Source organism: Protopterus annectens, chromosome 6.part0 (assembly GCF_019279795.1).
Source record: "Protopterus annectens isolate FY-2018-M chromosome 6.part0, PAN1.0, whole genome shotgun sequence".
Lineage (NCBI taxonomy): Eukaryota > Metazoa > Chordata > Ceratodontiformes > Protopteridae > Protopterus > Protopterus annectens.
In genome coordinates this window covers 1,361,387,479-1,361,404,507 of record NC_056737.1, presented here as the reverse complement: position 1 = coordinate 1,361,404,507, position 17,029 = coordinate 1,361,387,479, and the positions used below count along the sequence as shown (strand labels likewise).

Genomic DNA, 17,029 nt, shown 5'->3' with positions numbered 1-17,029 from the left:
GAAAATGTGGGGGTAACCAAAGTCTGTATTGAAATTTTGACTATTTAGGATTACTCTTTGGATGGAATTATTATATCAGTTTATTGTGTTATGACAAATGCTGTGTACTTAGCAGTGGAAGGCTAGGATAGTTTTGCCACAGGAAGCCACAGATCACCTTATATGAAAGCACTTACAGTATATTTTCTATTTGTTTAAGAATGCATGGCAACACATAACTATGCTGAAACATTGGTGTATTCTCTTTTTGAAGTTGGGTGAAGTATAATGTAAGTACTGGGTAATGAGTACCAGCTGTACAACTCATCCCAATGAAGGTGTAATGTAAGTACTGGGTAATGAGTGCCAATTGTACAACTCATCCCAATGAAGGTGTAATGTAAGTACTGGGCAATGAGTGCCAATTGTACAACTCATCCCAATGAAGGTGTAATGTAAGTACTGGGTAATGACTCCCAGTTGCACAACTCATCCCAATGAAGGTGTAATGTAAGTACTGGGTAATAAGTATCAGTTGTACAACTCATCCTAATGAAGGTGTAATGTAAGTACTGGGCAATGAGTGCCAATTGTACAACTCATCCCAATGAAGGTGTAATGTAAGTACTGGGCAATGAGTGCCAATTGTACAACTCATCTAAGTGAAGGTGTAATGTAAGTACTGGGTAATGAGTACCAGTTGTACAACTCATCCCAACAAAGGTATAATGTAAGTATTGGGTAATGAGTACCAATTGTACAAGTCATCCCAAAGAAGGTGTAATATAAGTAATGGGTAATGAGTGCCAGTTGTACAACTCAACCTAATGAAGGTATAAAGTAAGTACTGGATAATGAGTACTAGTTGTACAACTCATTGCAATGAAGGTGTAATGTAAGTACTGGGTAATGAGTCCCAGTTGTACAACTCATCCCAATGAAGGTGTAATGTAAGTATTGGGTAATGAGTCCCAGTTGCACAACTCATCCCAATGAAGGTGTAATGTAAGTACTGGGTAATGAGTATCAGTTGTACAAGTCATCCCCATGAAGGAATAAAGTAAGTACTGGGTAATAAGTATCAGTTGTACAACTCATCCTAATGAAGGTATATGAGTACCAATTGTACAACTCTTCCCAATGAAGGTGTAATATAAGTAATGGGTAATGAGTGCCAGTTGTACAACTCACCTAATGAAGGTATACACTAAGTACTGGGTAATGAGTACTAGTTGTACAAGTCATCCTGATGAAGGTATAATGTAAGTATATTGTAATGAGTACCACTTGTACAACTCATCCTAATGAGGGTATAATGTAAGTACTGGGCAATGAGTACCAGTTGTACAACCCATCCTAACAAAGGTGTAAAGTAAGTATTGGACAATGAGTACCAGTTGTACAACTTATCTCAATGAAGGTGTAATGTAAGTATTGGGTATTGAGTACCAGTTGTACAACTCATCCTAATGAAGGTGTAAAGTATTGAACAATCAGTACCAGTTGTACAACTCATCCCAATACTGGAGTAACGTCAGTATTGGGTAATGAGTACCAGTTGTACAACTCATCCTGATGAAGGTATAATGTAAGTATATTGTAATGAGTACCAGTTGTACAACTCATCCTAATGAAGGTGTAATGTAAGTATTGGGTATTGAGTACCAGTTGTACAACTCATCCTAATGAAGGTGTAAAGTAAGTACTGGGCAATGAGTACCAGTTGTACAAGTCATCCCCATGAAGGTATAAAGTAAGTATTAGGTAATGAGTACCAGCTGTACAACTCATCCTGATGAAGGTATAATGTTAGTATATTGTAATGAGTACCACTTGTACAACTCATCCTAATGAGGGTATGATGTAAGTATTGGTTAATGAGTACCAGTTGTACAAGTCATCCCAATAAAGGTATAAAGTAAGTATTAGGTAATGAGTACTAGTTGTACAACTCATCCTAATGAAGTGTAAAAGCTTAGCAATTCATGCTGAGCAACTCTTATTATGTATATAGTTAACCACTGGTCAATTTGTGTTTATATGTCATTATTTATCATTACTATTTGTTTATTTGTTATAAACTGTTTTATTATATGTTTTGTTTCTTCCTTTCTTATGCATTTACCAAAAAAGATATTTAGATTTAAAAAAAGTCATCATATCAAAAAATCTGCAAAATTGGTGGGCAAGAACTCAAAAGGAAACAGTTTCTTTTTGCAATCTGTTAACCAAAACCCTACCACTTTTAGGGTTAGAATTCATTAAAAAGGATGGGCGGGGATGGGCCTCCTTACTGATGTGTGGTAACTCTAACCCTACTCCATGTCACTAAACAGAACCTTATACATTAACTTAGACCTTAGAAAATCATTTTCTATGACACTACCACTACACAAGACACTCTGACACACATACAACATACAGCACCACAGACACACATATACACACGTCCTCAGCAGTAAATCTATCCCATTACATAGCCCTTATTCTAACCATAGCTCATAAACAGTCATACACACACTCCTACCTTGTAATGATGAAACACTCAGTACATTCAAAACTTTTGTAATTAAAATCTCAAAACCACATGTACCTTACCCCCCCTCACAAACACACATACAGCTGGTCTTCCTTCTTTCAACATCTGCAACATTCGACAATGACAACTCTCTGTAAGTTTCTCAAGCAGTTTACCCACAGAGTGAATGACACCTATATTTATATATCCATCCACAATCCTTTTTTCTCTTTTTTGCACATGGGGTCAGGGTGTCACTTCAACAATGACAATCACTTAGAGCCAATGCTCATATTGCTGGGTCAATACCCCTGACACTGTTGTTCTTCTACACCACAAACACGCCCATTCACACTTGTGGCTAATTTTGAGTGTCCATATTCCATCTAATGCATGTTTGAATGTGTGGAAATATACATCTCTCTCTCTCTCTCTCTATATATATATATATATATATATATATCTACTGTGTGTGTGTGTGTGTGTGTGTGTGTGTGTGTGTGTGTGTGTGTGTGTGTGTGTGTGTGTGTGTGTGTGTGTGTGTGTGTGTGTGTGTGTGTGTGTGCGCACGCATGCCACAGATTTGGTCATGGCACACTTTTATTATATGCTGCTGCATTTGGTAATTTTCATCAGTGGTAAAAGTGGTCGAATTACAATCAAATTGCAACAGTTCACCTGCAATACACTTCAGGAGTTATCCTTTTTCTTCACTGTTCTACAACCATGATCTTAGTATATTTAATTTCTAGGGGTATGGGGGTGAGTTCGAACTCCACACCAAAAAACAAAGTTTGTAGTACTTTTTGGTGATCAGAAATGTAGTGTGTTTGTTTTCATATGGACTCACTTACATTCAATGTTTTTTTTTGTGTAGATGGTAGTGCTCACCAATGAACTTGACTTGTTTGATGGATTTTTTACCAATCACAGTTCACTGCCAATCAAAATAAATATACATACACACACACACACACACACACACACACACACACATATATATATATATATATATATATATATATATATGTGGTTGCATTTTGATTGGTCAAACATTCAAAATATAGAGCATTCTTTTTCCAATTTCAGAGACCGAATTCTCTTAATGCAGGCTACTGTGTGTGTGAGATCATGGTACTATGGGAAGTGGGAATGTGTACTTTCTCCTTTGCTGTATGATTTCAGAGAAGAGGTATTTATATATACATATTGTTGCTCATCTTGGCTTACCATTGAAGACAAACAAAACAGGCAGGGTAGTTTGTTTATATGCTTTATTACATAGAAACACATCTGGATGGAAAGCAGCAGTACAAAATATAAACAATCTGATTAACTGACAGACTACACAGAGATACATGCTTACATCTCAACAGCTTACTACAAAATGGCAGTCAGGCTCACACATGCTCAGTATTTATACACTTGTGCAAGCCGATAGAGTGCTTCTTAAAGGTATACATACATATTGATCCACACACACACACACACACACACACACACACACACACACACACACACACACACACACACTGGCTTGTAAACTGTGTACCATCGTCAGAAATAACTTTGGGCGGACTACCATGGACTGCATAATAATGCTTCTTAGTAATGACAGTACTGGATGCTAGGTTAGGAAGTAGGTCAATCTCGAGCCAATTAAAATAATGGTCTACTAACACCAAGTAATGCTGACCATTTCATTCGAAAATGTCTGTAGCTACTGTCAACCAAGTTAGTTCAGGAATCTGGTTTAGCTGAAGTGGTTCTTTCTGTTGATGTGGCTTTGTACTATTATATACAGAACAAGATAAAAGTACTCTCTCGATGTCCCCTTGACATAGAAGGCCAAAATACTAGTCCTCTCACCCTTCTTATGGTAGAATCAGTTCCTGCGTGGCCATGATGCAAGATGGTAATATGCTCTTGCTGTAAAGTTGTTGAAGCAATCACTTTTGGACCTTTCACGATGATACCATTGTCAAACAAAATCTCACCTCTGTAAGGAAAATATGGTTGCACTTCCCCTGGTAAGCAAGATTGCTCTGAAGGCCACCCTCAACTGATAAAGCAGTTGAGCTTCTGAAGTAGTGAATCTGAGGCCGTATGACTTTTAAGCTCATAAAGACATGTGGAAGAAAAATTTCTCACTTCCATGACTTCAAAATAAAGTTTTTCATGTTCATGCTGTTCAGTGGTATTCCTGGGTGATCTGGATAAAGTATCGGCAAGATAAAGAAGTTTGCCTCTTGTGCAGACAAGATTGAAATTATACTTTTGCAATTTTAACATCATGTGTTGCAATCTGGCAGGAGTTGTATGAACAGGTTTTCTCAAAATACTGACTAGAGGTTGGTGATCTGTTTCAATCTGGATAGGTTTACCATAAATATAATCATGGAACTTTGAATATGCAAACACAATTGCCAAGAACTCTTTCTCTATCTGTTCATACTGCATTTCAGTTTGGGTTAGAGTTTTGGATGCATAAGCTACTGGCCTACCCTCTTGAAGAATGACTGCACCAAGACCAAACTTCAAAGTATCACAAGAAAGAGTAACTGGTTTGTGAATATCATAGTAGCTGAGATTTGGTGGACTGGCAATTCTCTGTTTCAGAAAATCAAATGATCTCTGGTGTTATTCTAACTATGACCAGGATACATCTTTGTCTGTCAGCTCTCTAAGTGGTGCTGATAGTTGGCTCAAGTCTGGAAGGAACTTGCCTAGGTAGTTAATGCCAAGAAAACATTGTAAGGCTTAAACATTGCTTGGAGCTGGAATCTGAAGAATTGCAGTTTGCTTTGAAGGGTCTGGTCATAAGCCCGAACTGGTAAATAAATGACCTACATAAGTAACTTCTCATAGCCTGAATTTGCACTTCTGAGGATTCAGCTTAAGATTCACTTGGCATGCTCTTTCCAGAACATTCTTGAGGTTTCTGTCATGCTCAGTTTCACCATTACCACCTACTAGAATATCATCTACTATAATAGTGCATGGATACCCAGAAAAAAAATCGTTCCATGGCAGGCTGGAAAACTTCACTGGCAGAATGTATCCCAAATGGCATTCTCAAATATCTGTACCTACCAAAAAGAATAATGAAAATGATTAGCAATGAAGATTTTCGATCAAGCAAAATTTGACAAAATGAACTCCTTGCATCTAAGCCAGAAAAAACAGTGACATTTTGCATAAATTCAGCTACTTCTTCGACTGTACACATTAGATGATGAGGTATTTTCAGTGCTTTGTTCAAATCTTGTGGATCAATACATATTCTGATATCATCTGAGCTTCTCTTATGAGCTACCACCATGGAAGATACCCATTCAGTTGGTTCTTCTACTGGACAAATCACACCTTGGTGCAACATTTTATCTAGTTCGGCCTTGACTTTCCTCTTCATAATTACTGGAACTTTCCACGCTGGTCTGACAACAGGACTGACTTCAGTGTCTAGCTTCATGGAGTACACAACTTAGAGTTTGCATAGTCTGTCTTCAAAAAGATCAGCATAGGTAGAAAAAATAGTCTGGGCAAAATTAGAACAGTGGTCTTTTGAGCATATGTGGTGCACTTCCTTATTAAATGAAAGCAGTCCCATTTTCAAACTGTCTCTGAGGCCTAATAATAACTGTACATCCCTTTTGACTATGTAAAATTGAAAGTCATAGCTGTTCCCAGCAGAGTGACATGAAAACACTACTGAACTTTCAGTTTGAATTTCTTCATTACCATAAGCAACACACTTTGCTCACTTTGTCAAATCTAGCTTCTCACCAGCACATACTTTAACAAATCTTTCTACTGACATCACATTGCATTTTGAACCTGTGTCAACTTTGAGCTCTATGAATCTTCCATTTATCCAAATAGTGCAAAATGCTTCATTCTTTGCCCATATATGTATTGCATTTACTGTTTCATTAAGCACAGAAACACCATCAACATAAAAAGTAGCTTTCTAACTGATCAACTTGTCTCTTTGAATGTTATCTTTTAATAAAAGAATGTCCCTTATCTGATTTACAAAACCTTTTGAAATGATTCTACTTATTGCATTTCTAGCATTGCTGACCAAAAGTTAAACACTTTTCTCTTTTAGACACATGATTGCCACCACAATCATGACAGCTGACTAAGAGGCTAGGTGAGGATACATGTTTTGAGTTTGCTGACTCACCCTTGTGCTTCACTGAGACCTCGCTCACTCTGGAATTTGCCAGAAAGCCACGGGGTTTACCAGTGACTGGTGCATTGCTCACAGTTGCTGCCATGTGCTTGGGCCCATCTCCAATAACCATGTGCTGCATACTAACAACATGAGCTTTAAAAGATACTGGAAGCATGCAGTTCTCATTTGTAAGCATATTGTGTGCTTTTCTGTGAGCTCATATATCTGACAAATCTCAATGGCCTTATTCAAAGTTAAATCACTGTTATGAAGCAAAATCTTTTTCAGTGTCATCTTTAATGCCACACACACGTCTTTTTTATCAACTCTTCCCTTAAATCACCAAATCTGCATGTTTTAGTTTTATTTCTTAAGTCAGTTATATATGCTGCAAAATTTTCCCCAGGCACTTGATCTCTTGTGTAAAATAAGTGCCTTCCCATTGTAATATTTGTTTGGGGATTACACATTTCTCTAAATTTACATTTTAAGCGCTCATGGCCTTCCTTTGACTCAGCTGGTACCACTATATGGCGGTTTCCCCCTCCCCTGCAACCACAGCAAGTGCATACACAAATGAACCCTATCGTTCTATGGCTTCTGAACTAGCTAAATTAAGCAGAATAAATGCCTTTGTATGATCAACTTTATCAGAAAATGCAGCTTGTATGAAAGTATTGTATTCTTGCTCAAACACTCTCCAGTTCTCTGCAATATTATTATCAATACAAGTGGAGCTGGTTTTCGAAATCCATCTGCCATGCCAACAAAATATGCTCAAATACACTGAAAAAATGGCCCTTGTAATTATGTATGAACATGCACACACAGCCAGTACTTGTAATAACATTCAAATGCACAATAAACTCTATTGTACTTTGTGAAATATGTCTTGAAATGTCTGTATTTTGCAAAATAACTGCACTGTAATACTGCACAAACATGCAAACACTTCATACATTTCGGATATCTTAAATGGTTTTACTTAATGCGAAAAGGTAGCACATAGTGAAAAAATGTGGTTGTTTTCTTTATTTTATTAATTTTATGTGATTTAGTCTTTATTTCAAACATTTTCCGCAGTTATTCAAATATTTTTTCAATATGTCACAGTTTCAGACATTTTGTTTACTTAGAAATTCCTTTTAGAGCATTTTGAATGCTTCATTTGTATTTTGCGAATAAGAAATCATTTAAGTAAGCTTTGATACCTGAAATACGTTTCTGACCTTTTTTTGCGAGTCATACATGCAGTAGGGATGATCCATTCCTCTATATTCTTCCACATTAACCGAGTGCCTTCTCGGTCCTGAATTTTAATTTCTGGATCCCATGTTGCTCGTCTTAGTTTATCACTGAAGATGAACAGGCTGGGTAGTTTGTTTATATGCTTTATTACATAGAAACACATCAGGATGGATAGCAGCAGTACAAAATATAAACAAACTGATGGACAGACTACACAGACATACATGCTTACATCTCAACAACTTACTATAAAATGGCAGTCAGGCTCACACATGCTCAGTATTTATACACTTGTGCAAGCCAATAGAAAGCTTCTTAAAGGTATACATACATATTGATCTACACACACACACACACACACACACACACACACACACACACACACACACATATATATATATGTGCATGTGTGTGTGTGTGTGTGTGTGTGTGTGTGTGTGTGTGTGTGTGTGTGTGTGTGTGTGTGTATATATATATATATATATATATATATATATATATATATATATGTGTGTGTAATTAGGGCAGAAGGACATGTGTAGGGCACAGGGGAAAATATTTTTTTTTTAATTTTGTTCATTATTGTTTTGTTTCAGTCACTTTAGATTATTCTGTTTTTTACTTTGACATTTTGTGAACTATATTTTGTTTGGTAACCATATACATGTATATGGATCTACTATAAACCTCAAAGTTTCAATATTTTGAACTTCAAATGGCTGAGACCACAAAATCAAAGTTTTGAAACTTTAAAAATGAAATAAAAAAAAAATAAAAACACATTTTTTTATGTTTTTGTAAGAGGGCCCACCCTCTGCTAAATTCATAATCCAACTCCAAGATCGCACTACGGTGAGGAAAACAGCAAATAGCCCATTCCACGCTGTATGGCGATCTCCAGTCAAAATATTAGAAGTTTCAAAACTTCAACCTTATAGTCTTGGATGTCTGAAGTTCAAAACTGTGAACTTCTGAAGGGGATCATATATATATATATATATATATATATATATATATATATATATATATAAATACAGAATGCAGCAGTGACTACATTTAATTTGTTAGTATTATTTACTACCTACGAATGCCCTCGAATGGAAAGGAAAACAAAATCAAGTAAGGTAAAATGTATCATGACAGAGTTAATAAGATGGACACACAATATTATAAATGAAACTGTGAAAGAATAGGTTTGTTATCACTTGGTAAAAGTTAACCTATTATATTGATCAAGCAACCTAGCAATTCATTTTAAAATAATATGTTAGCAGCAGGGAATGCATGTGGAAATGAGCAGAGCGTGCATAATTCTACACAGAATCTCATACTATCTCATGTGGCAATACACTCTGTTCTGCCCTTCTTGTAATGAACATTAACATTTTAATCATGTGTCAGTGTTATGAATGGACAATGATGCACATCTCAGTTTTAAAAAGCTATATGTCTAATGAAAAATTAAAGAAAAATATATTATTTATTTTGCAGGCAGAAAATGTACAACATAAAATATATATAGTAAATCCACATTGAAACTAGGGAGACAGATGAATGTTTTTTTTTTTTTTTGTTATTAAGCTTTAGTTTGCCTTCTCAGTCATTTTATATATATATATATATATATATATATATATATATATATATATATATATAGATATCTCCAAATTATCTGGAACCAAGCCCTAGAATAGCCACAAAATACACAATACTGATATTTCTTAGCCGCTGTATACCTCATCTGTGTCATTTTAATACTACTCAGGCTCTCCTAGATCTCTACTCAAATTATGATTTTGGCAGTCTTCTGTCAATATCTTTTGGTGATAGTGGACCTTGCCTTACCTGAGTTGCTGAATAAGATCCTCCCCTTCCTTGATAACATTAAGTGTTGCTTCTAGGGTCGCCGTCTGTTGCTGCTGAAACTGCTTGATAAGCTCCTGAACGGCATCCACCGAATCTGCGCAGACATCCTCCAGCAGTTCTTTCTGCAGATCCTCCATCCATGTCCATAGCTAGTAGGGGAAACACACACGGAACAGATGTTTTCATTTAACTCATTAATGGACTAGTCAGTCAGTCTAAAATATTAATCATGACAGAGAGCAAGAGAAGAACTGATTTCTGCAGGAACTATGCTCATAATTCCCAATAATTGCTCTAGCACCTGTAACAAAATGTTTACATTCCCAGCTATCATCTTATAAAATGGTCCTGAAACACTACAAAAATTACAACAGTAGTACAATTTTTAGTTTATATAGTTTATAGTGCCAATGAAATTAGATACCAAGCCACTATAGTTCCATGTCTATTACTAAAGGGCACATTTGTTCATTAACCTTTGTCTAGAACAGATATTTCAATACATGTACAAAAAGTTGAATTTCCTCATTGCTGTTTTGTCTGAAATACAATGTTCATTTTCCTTACTCATTTTAATAAAACTATCATTAAAAAAGTACAGTTTTGTACCTACCATAAATGTAGATATTCGAGTGTTCACACTGCTGCAGTCATCACACTTGGGGTTATCCTGCCATCAGGCGGTCCCGCAGTCGGCCAGAGTTCCAAAGTCTTGGTCCGGGGGTATATAAGAGGCATCCGATGCCATTTTCTTCAGTTTTTCTTGCGCCAGATGTCAGGTGCCCCCAAGTAGGTAGGCAATACATAGTGCTAATAAAACATATAAAAGGAATAAAAGGAATACCTTCAGTTACAAGCAAATACACCACAAAGGTTGTACAGGATAGAAAGGTATAGAAAGGTTCAGCTAGGTCAGAGGGGATGGAGGGAGGGTAACCTGGACTGCAGCAGTGTGAACACTCGAACATCTACATTTATGGTAGGTACAAAACTGTACTATGTTCATCGTGTTACACTGCTGCAGTCATCACACTTGGGTTGAATCCCAAAGCTAAGGATGGGCGGTGGAACTAAACAGGGTTTGGAGAAGCTAGTAGGCCCTGCAGAACTGCAGTGGCAAATCCAGCTCTGGTTTTAGAGTATAGAGGTAAGTGATAGTGCTTGGTGAAGGTGTGCACAGAACTCCAAGTTGCAGCCTCCAAAATATCCTTGGTTGGTACCCCTCTGAGGAAGGCTGTTGATCTTGCTGTAGCCCTGGTGGAATTGGGGCCTAATGTTACCAGGTACAGGTTTCCCATGGTGTGTGTAGCAGAAATGGATACAATGTCCTATCCATTTTGAAATGTTCTGTTTTGAGATAGCCTTTCCTTGTGATCCTGCAGCATAGGATACAAAGAGCTGGTCAGATTTTCTGAAAGCCTTAGTTTTATTCAAGTAGTAACGTAATTGCCTGTGAATGTCCAAAGAGTGTAGGAGCCTTTCCCCTTTGTTCTGGGGGTTTGGATAAAAGGTGGGCAAATGAATGGTTTGGTTTAGGGCCACACTGGATACCACCTTTGGAATAAAGGAAGGGTTAGTTTGTAAAGCGACTCTGTCTTGATGAAAAATTATGAAAGGCTCCACTGCCATTAGGGCTGTAGCTCTGAGACTCTTCGTGCTGAAGTTATTGCTAGCAGCAGGGCAGTTTTCCATGATAGAAACTGTAAATCGGCTGTAAAAGCTGGTTCAAAGGGTGGTAGTGTAAGTTTTTCCAAAACAAAGTTGAGATCCCAAGTTGGTGTTGGTGCTCTCCGGGGCGGTCTTATGTTCTTAGCCCCTCTGAGGTACTGTCTTAGTAATGGATGTGAAAATATAGGAGGATCCGTGTTGTATTGAGCTGAAATAGCTGAGGCGTGGATCTTAATAGATGAAAAGGAAAGTCCTATGTGCAACATCTCAGTTAAATATTGTAGAATCTGAGGAATATTTGGGACAATGGGATTTTGGCCTTTAGCCTGGTTCCAGGCACAGAATCTTTTCCATTTGTCTGAATAGGCTTTCCTGGAGCTGGGCCTCCTGCCCTCCAGAATGACATCCATAACAGCTTTAGAGAGAAGTGTTGACTGGTTGTTTAGGTAATTTGCCATGCAGCCAGATTTAAAGTCTTGAGCTGGCTGTGTAGAATCTGATTGTTTTGCTGAGTGAGCAGGTGAGGAATTTGAGGTAAAATTCATGGTGGGCCTTGAGCCATGTTCCTTAGTATTGGATACCAGTGTTGGCGTGGCCAGTCTGGAGCAATGAGTATCATTTGTGGCCTCTCTAATCTGGCTTTCAGCAGCACCTTTGCCAGAAGAGGCAGTGGAGGAAAGGCATACACTGTTAATGTTTTCCAACTGAATGAGAGGGCGTCCACTTTCCAAGCTAGTGTGTGGTATGTCCTTGTGCAAAATTTCCGTAGTTGGTAGTTTTGGGGGGAGGCAAACCGATCTATGTCTGGGCTCCCCATTTTGAGTTATCATTGCGAATACTTGTGGATCTAGTTTCCACTCGTGAGGATCTATGATGTTTCTGCTTAGATCGTCTGCCAATGTGTTTTTCTTTCCTGGCAGGAATTGTGCTTGTAGTTGAACTTGGTAGGTCAGTGCTATGTTCCACAAGGTCATTGCTTGCCTGCATAGGGGGTAGGAATGTGTGCCCCCTTGCTTGTTTATGTACCACATCACTGTGGTGTTGTCCGTCTTTATTAGGAGTTGTCCTGGATGTAGGAGGTCCTTGAAAGCTGTTAGGGCATTTTGTACAGCTAGCATCTCTTTCTGATTGATATGTAGATGCCTTTGATCTGCAGACCATTTGCCCTGAATACACTGTCCTGCCATGTGTGCTCCCCAGGCATAATCCGATGCATCTGTTGTTATAGTTTGCCTGGCTGTGGATAAGGTAAAAGGCTGACCCTTGTTGAGGTGACATGCCTGAGCCCACCATAGAAACTCCTGTTGAAGGCAGGGAATGAGTGGTATTATTGTTTCCAAGCTGTGGCTGTGTTGAGTCCATATGCTTTTCAGGTACCATTGTAATTTCCTCATATGCAGTTTTGCATATGGTATTAGTAGTATGCAAGATGCCATGAATCCCAAGGCCTGCAGAATTTTTCTTGCAGGGAGTTGGGTCTTTGTTGCCATCATTTTGAAGTATTGAGTCAGTTGTCCTTGCTTGTCTGGCATGAGATAAGCCATCTGGGCCATTGTATTTAAGCTGGCATCCAGGAATATTATGTCTTGTGAGGGCACTAGTTTTGACTTCTTTTTGTTTACTGTGTACCCTAGGCAACTTAATAGGTTTTTGACAAATGTCAGATGCTTTAAAAGAATGTCCTTGCTTTCTGCTTGAATAAGGCAGTCGTCCAGGTATGGATATATTTGAATTCCTATTTGTCTGCAGTATGCAATTACTGGTGCCAGGCATTTTGTGAAGACTCTGGGCACAGTAGATGAGCCAAAGGGCAGTGCAGAGAATTGGTAATGGGTTGAACCTGCTATAAATCGGAGGTATCTTCTGTAATTTTGTCTGATAGGGACATGCAGGTATGCCTCCTTGAGGTCCAGCATTACTAGCCAAGCCTTCTTGCCCAGCATGGGAAGAAGTTGCTGTAGTGTTAGCATCTTGAATTTGGGTACTTCCAGATATGTGTTTAGAATTGAGAGGTCCAGAATGGGTCTCCAGGCTTTGTCCTTTCGGGGAACTAGAAAGAGTCTTGAGTAAAATCCTTGTCCTTGCTCCTGTGTAGGAACCTGTTGAATGGCTCTCATGTCCATGAGAGCTGTAATTTGTTTTTGAGCTTCTGCCCATTGATTTGGTGGCGGGTTTGGCATTCCTTTTATCCTTGGTAAAGTGTGAAAGTGGAATCTGCATCTTTGAGATATAATATTTAGGACCCATTTGTCTTTTGTGATGATGTGCCAGTTGTCTGCAAAAAGTGCTAGTTTTCCTCCCAAGGGAGCTGCCAAGAGGTATTTGCTTGGCAGTCTGAGGGGTAAGTCATTGTGTTTGTCTTCTGATAGTTTGAGACCTGTCTTCTCCTCCTTTCTGGGTTGTGGCACCCCATTGTCGAGGCTTGTAAGAGCCTTGTGACTGACCTCTGCCCCTTGGGTGTCTGTATTTGCCCCTCTGTGGTCTGTCAGAATCTGGAAAGGACCAGTTTTTGGTTGGCCAATTTCTGCTGAAACGAGGGGGTTGAACCTGTAAAAAAACCTTGACCGTCTGCATAGATTTTGCCTTATCCTCCATTTTCTTTAAAACCTCTTCTGCTTTTACACCAAATAAAATATCCTGCTATAAAGGTGCATCCAATAACTTTGCTTTAACATGATCAGGTAAAGTTTGTTCTTTTAACCAAGCATGCCTACGTATTACAGACCCTGTCACTGCTGCTCTACAAGAAGCTTCCAATGAATCAAATCCACATTGCAAAGTATATTTTCCCACTTGTTCAGCTGCATGCAGCAAATCTTGCATTTCCTTGTAATCAGGCTGCTCTGTATGTGTGATAATTTTTTGTTTTAATTGAGACATCAAATATTGTTGATATTTCAGCATGTGAAACTGGCAATTTAAGGCCCTCATTGCTAGAGTAGCTGAGGTATATATACTTTTTCCCCATCTGTCTAGTGCTCTAGAATCCCTTTCAGAGGGTACAGGATTTTTAGCAATAGAGGCCTTAACTCCTTTGGGACCCTGGGAAATGGTTTCTGGGTCAGCAACAGGGCTTTTATATAGGAATTTGTGTGAGTCAGGGACTCTGTAGTATCTGTCTGGTTTGGCTGGTACAGGAGGTGGTGAATCTGGGTTAAGGCTAGATTCTGAATAAACATCCACAATGTCTAACACGGGTGGAATAGCAAGTGGTCTGTGCTGGAATAGTAAAAGGAACTCTCGGAGCCTTTTCTTAGAATCAGAGTAATCCTGGCCTTCCCAGTGGAAATGTTCCCTCATGGTATGTAAAGTTTCCCCAAAAGAGTAGTCTTCTGGGGGAGATGCTGAAGGAATAGACTCTTCAGCATCAGAGTCTTCATAAGGGGGAAAAGAGTATTCCTGTTCCTCAGAAGAATCTGAGGAAATTGAAACCTGGTCAGAGGAAGCATAGTCCTCCTCCTGTCTAGGCCTTTTATCAGGAGGGGGATGGGAACCCTGATTAGGGTAATTAAGTCTTCAGCCATCTTAAGCATCTGTTTCTTAGGCATGGGGCCTTGTACTGGAGACTGCTGTACAGTCTTCTTTGCTTTTAAAGGAGTTTTCAGCTGTGCATAGGATTTAATAGTGAGTGTAGTCGGTCTGAAGACACCTTCTGCAACTGAAGGCATTTCAACTGCACCAGAATCTCCTTCAGCCATGGAGTCGGAAGGGCCTAAAGATAAAGGTTGTGGAGGCCTAGCAATCTCTGCTTGGGAATCGGATGCCGCCAGGGGTTCTAAATCAGCGGTTGTCATGGGTTGCGTAGGCGCCTCACTGAAAACCGGAGAACCGGCGACTGGCCTAACAGAGGCCTTGGAGTCTGGTTTGGGTCTCGGCTGCCTGTCCTTATCTTTGCATTTTTTATGCATTCCGGTCGTCAGTTGCTCCGATGGCATGATATAATTAAATTTCCTACCAAAATAATGTCTGGCGAAATCAAACTGACGTTTAATAGTTCGTTTGTTAAACCTAGCACAAAACCGACAACCTGTGATGTCGTGGTCTGGGCCTAGGCAAGGAATACAATAAGAATGAAAGTCCTTATGAGGTATTTGCTCCCCACAAGAAATGCAATTGTTAACTTTTTCTGACATCGGACTGAGGCAAGAAACGGTTCCCCAACGGGGTACTTAGCTTTATTGAAGACTTCGGTCTGAAATTCGATTTGAAAATCTCAGAAGTCGGCCGACCGGCACTTGTGAACTGCTTCTGCTTCGGGCACCGCGCGGCAAGAATGATTGAAGAAACTGGTGTTGGATGCCTCTTATATACCCCTGGCGCACTGACGTCAGGGAAGAAGCGACAGCAACCGATGCCGGACCAAGACTTTGGAACTCTGGCTGACTGTGGAACCACCTGACGGCAGGATAACCCCAAGTGTGATGACTGCAGCAGTGTAACACGATGAACATCAGACCATTTAATTCATCAAACATGTTTATTTCCTGATTCCACAGACTCATTTAACACATTTCTGACTCTTGTTTGCTTAACTGTTCACCTAAATCACCTAAACAACTATATACATGTATATATTAAATGTGGACTGTTTATTATCTATAATGTACTGGCTCTTATCGGGAAGCAAAGCTTATATTATGAAAATGGCAATGTTTGCAACTATTGTGTTACCTGTTATGATTACTGGCATTGACTATTCAATCTGGATGCAGAGATTTATTTGTTTCTCCTAGTCCTAGTGCAGCAGCTGCATTATTTTTAGATGACCTAAGTTCAAAAGTCACAAGTGACACTTGGCTGTCATGGGATATTATAAGTAATACAGTACCACATCACACTGATATGACAGAACTATGTCAGAAAAGACTGAACCAAAATGTGTTGCAACAGTTCAGACTCGAAAACCCAGCACGGCAACTCAGAATTCAAGACAAACCAAATTAAACACGGATAAAGCAAGAGGACAATTTTGACACTATAAGTTCCAGGGAAATCACAGCTCCTGCCTCCTTAATCTTGTAGACACATGATAATCTTATCATTGTGAACATTTACCTTACAAAGAACAGCCCTCTAGTGAAAAGCTTACACTGGAAAAGGTTTTGATATACTGATGCCTGGAAACTGACTAATGTGACAGTAAAATGAGGCAGACAAATAATACACAGAGGATTAAGACTGTGTCACTGATTATAACCTGTTTATTATGTGTTTGAGATAAGGATGCCAAGAAATTTACCTCGTCAGCGAAGCTCAAGAATTGAATCTCGGCATCCATGTCGAGAACATATAATTAAGGTTATGATCTGAGACCCAATCATAATTCTTTGCAGTGCAGGGAGCTTTATCTGCTGCATGTTCTACTAGTTACAGAAAAAAAATCACACTAATTGTTTTGCTGGATTTCAAAGCAGTAAAGCAGTTAGCGAACACTGTCAAACAGTGTAACTCAGTCTCTTACATTTACACTCACCTTCCATGCCTCTCAACTGTTCAGATTTTCACAAAATGTTCACATTTTTGCTTCACACATTTGGTCTGTTCCTCATAAAATTTGTGGTATTCTCACA

At 38.9% G+C, this 17,029-nt stretch overlaps 1 protein-coding gene across 3 annotated transcripts in view; it reads right to left on the bottom strand.

Annotated features, from left to right (window-relative positions):
• The window catches only part of KALRN (kalirin RhoGEF kinase), a 4,346,166-nt gene that overhangs the window by 1,797,300 nt on the left and 2,531,837 nt on the right, over positions 1–17,029 (bottom strand). For all 3 annotated transcript variants that reach the window (XM_044074926.1, XM_044074921.1, XM_044074920.1), the window contains exon 12: positions 9,771–9,940. In XM_044074926.1, coding sequence (XP_043930861.1) covers positions 9,771–9,940 — 170 coding nt within the window. The remainder of the gene's footprint in view (positions 1–9,770; positions 9,941–17,029) is intronic.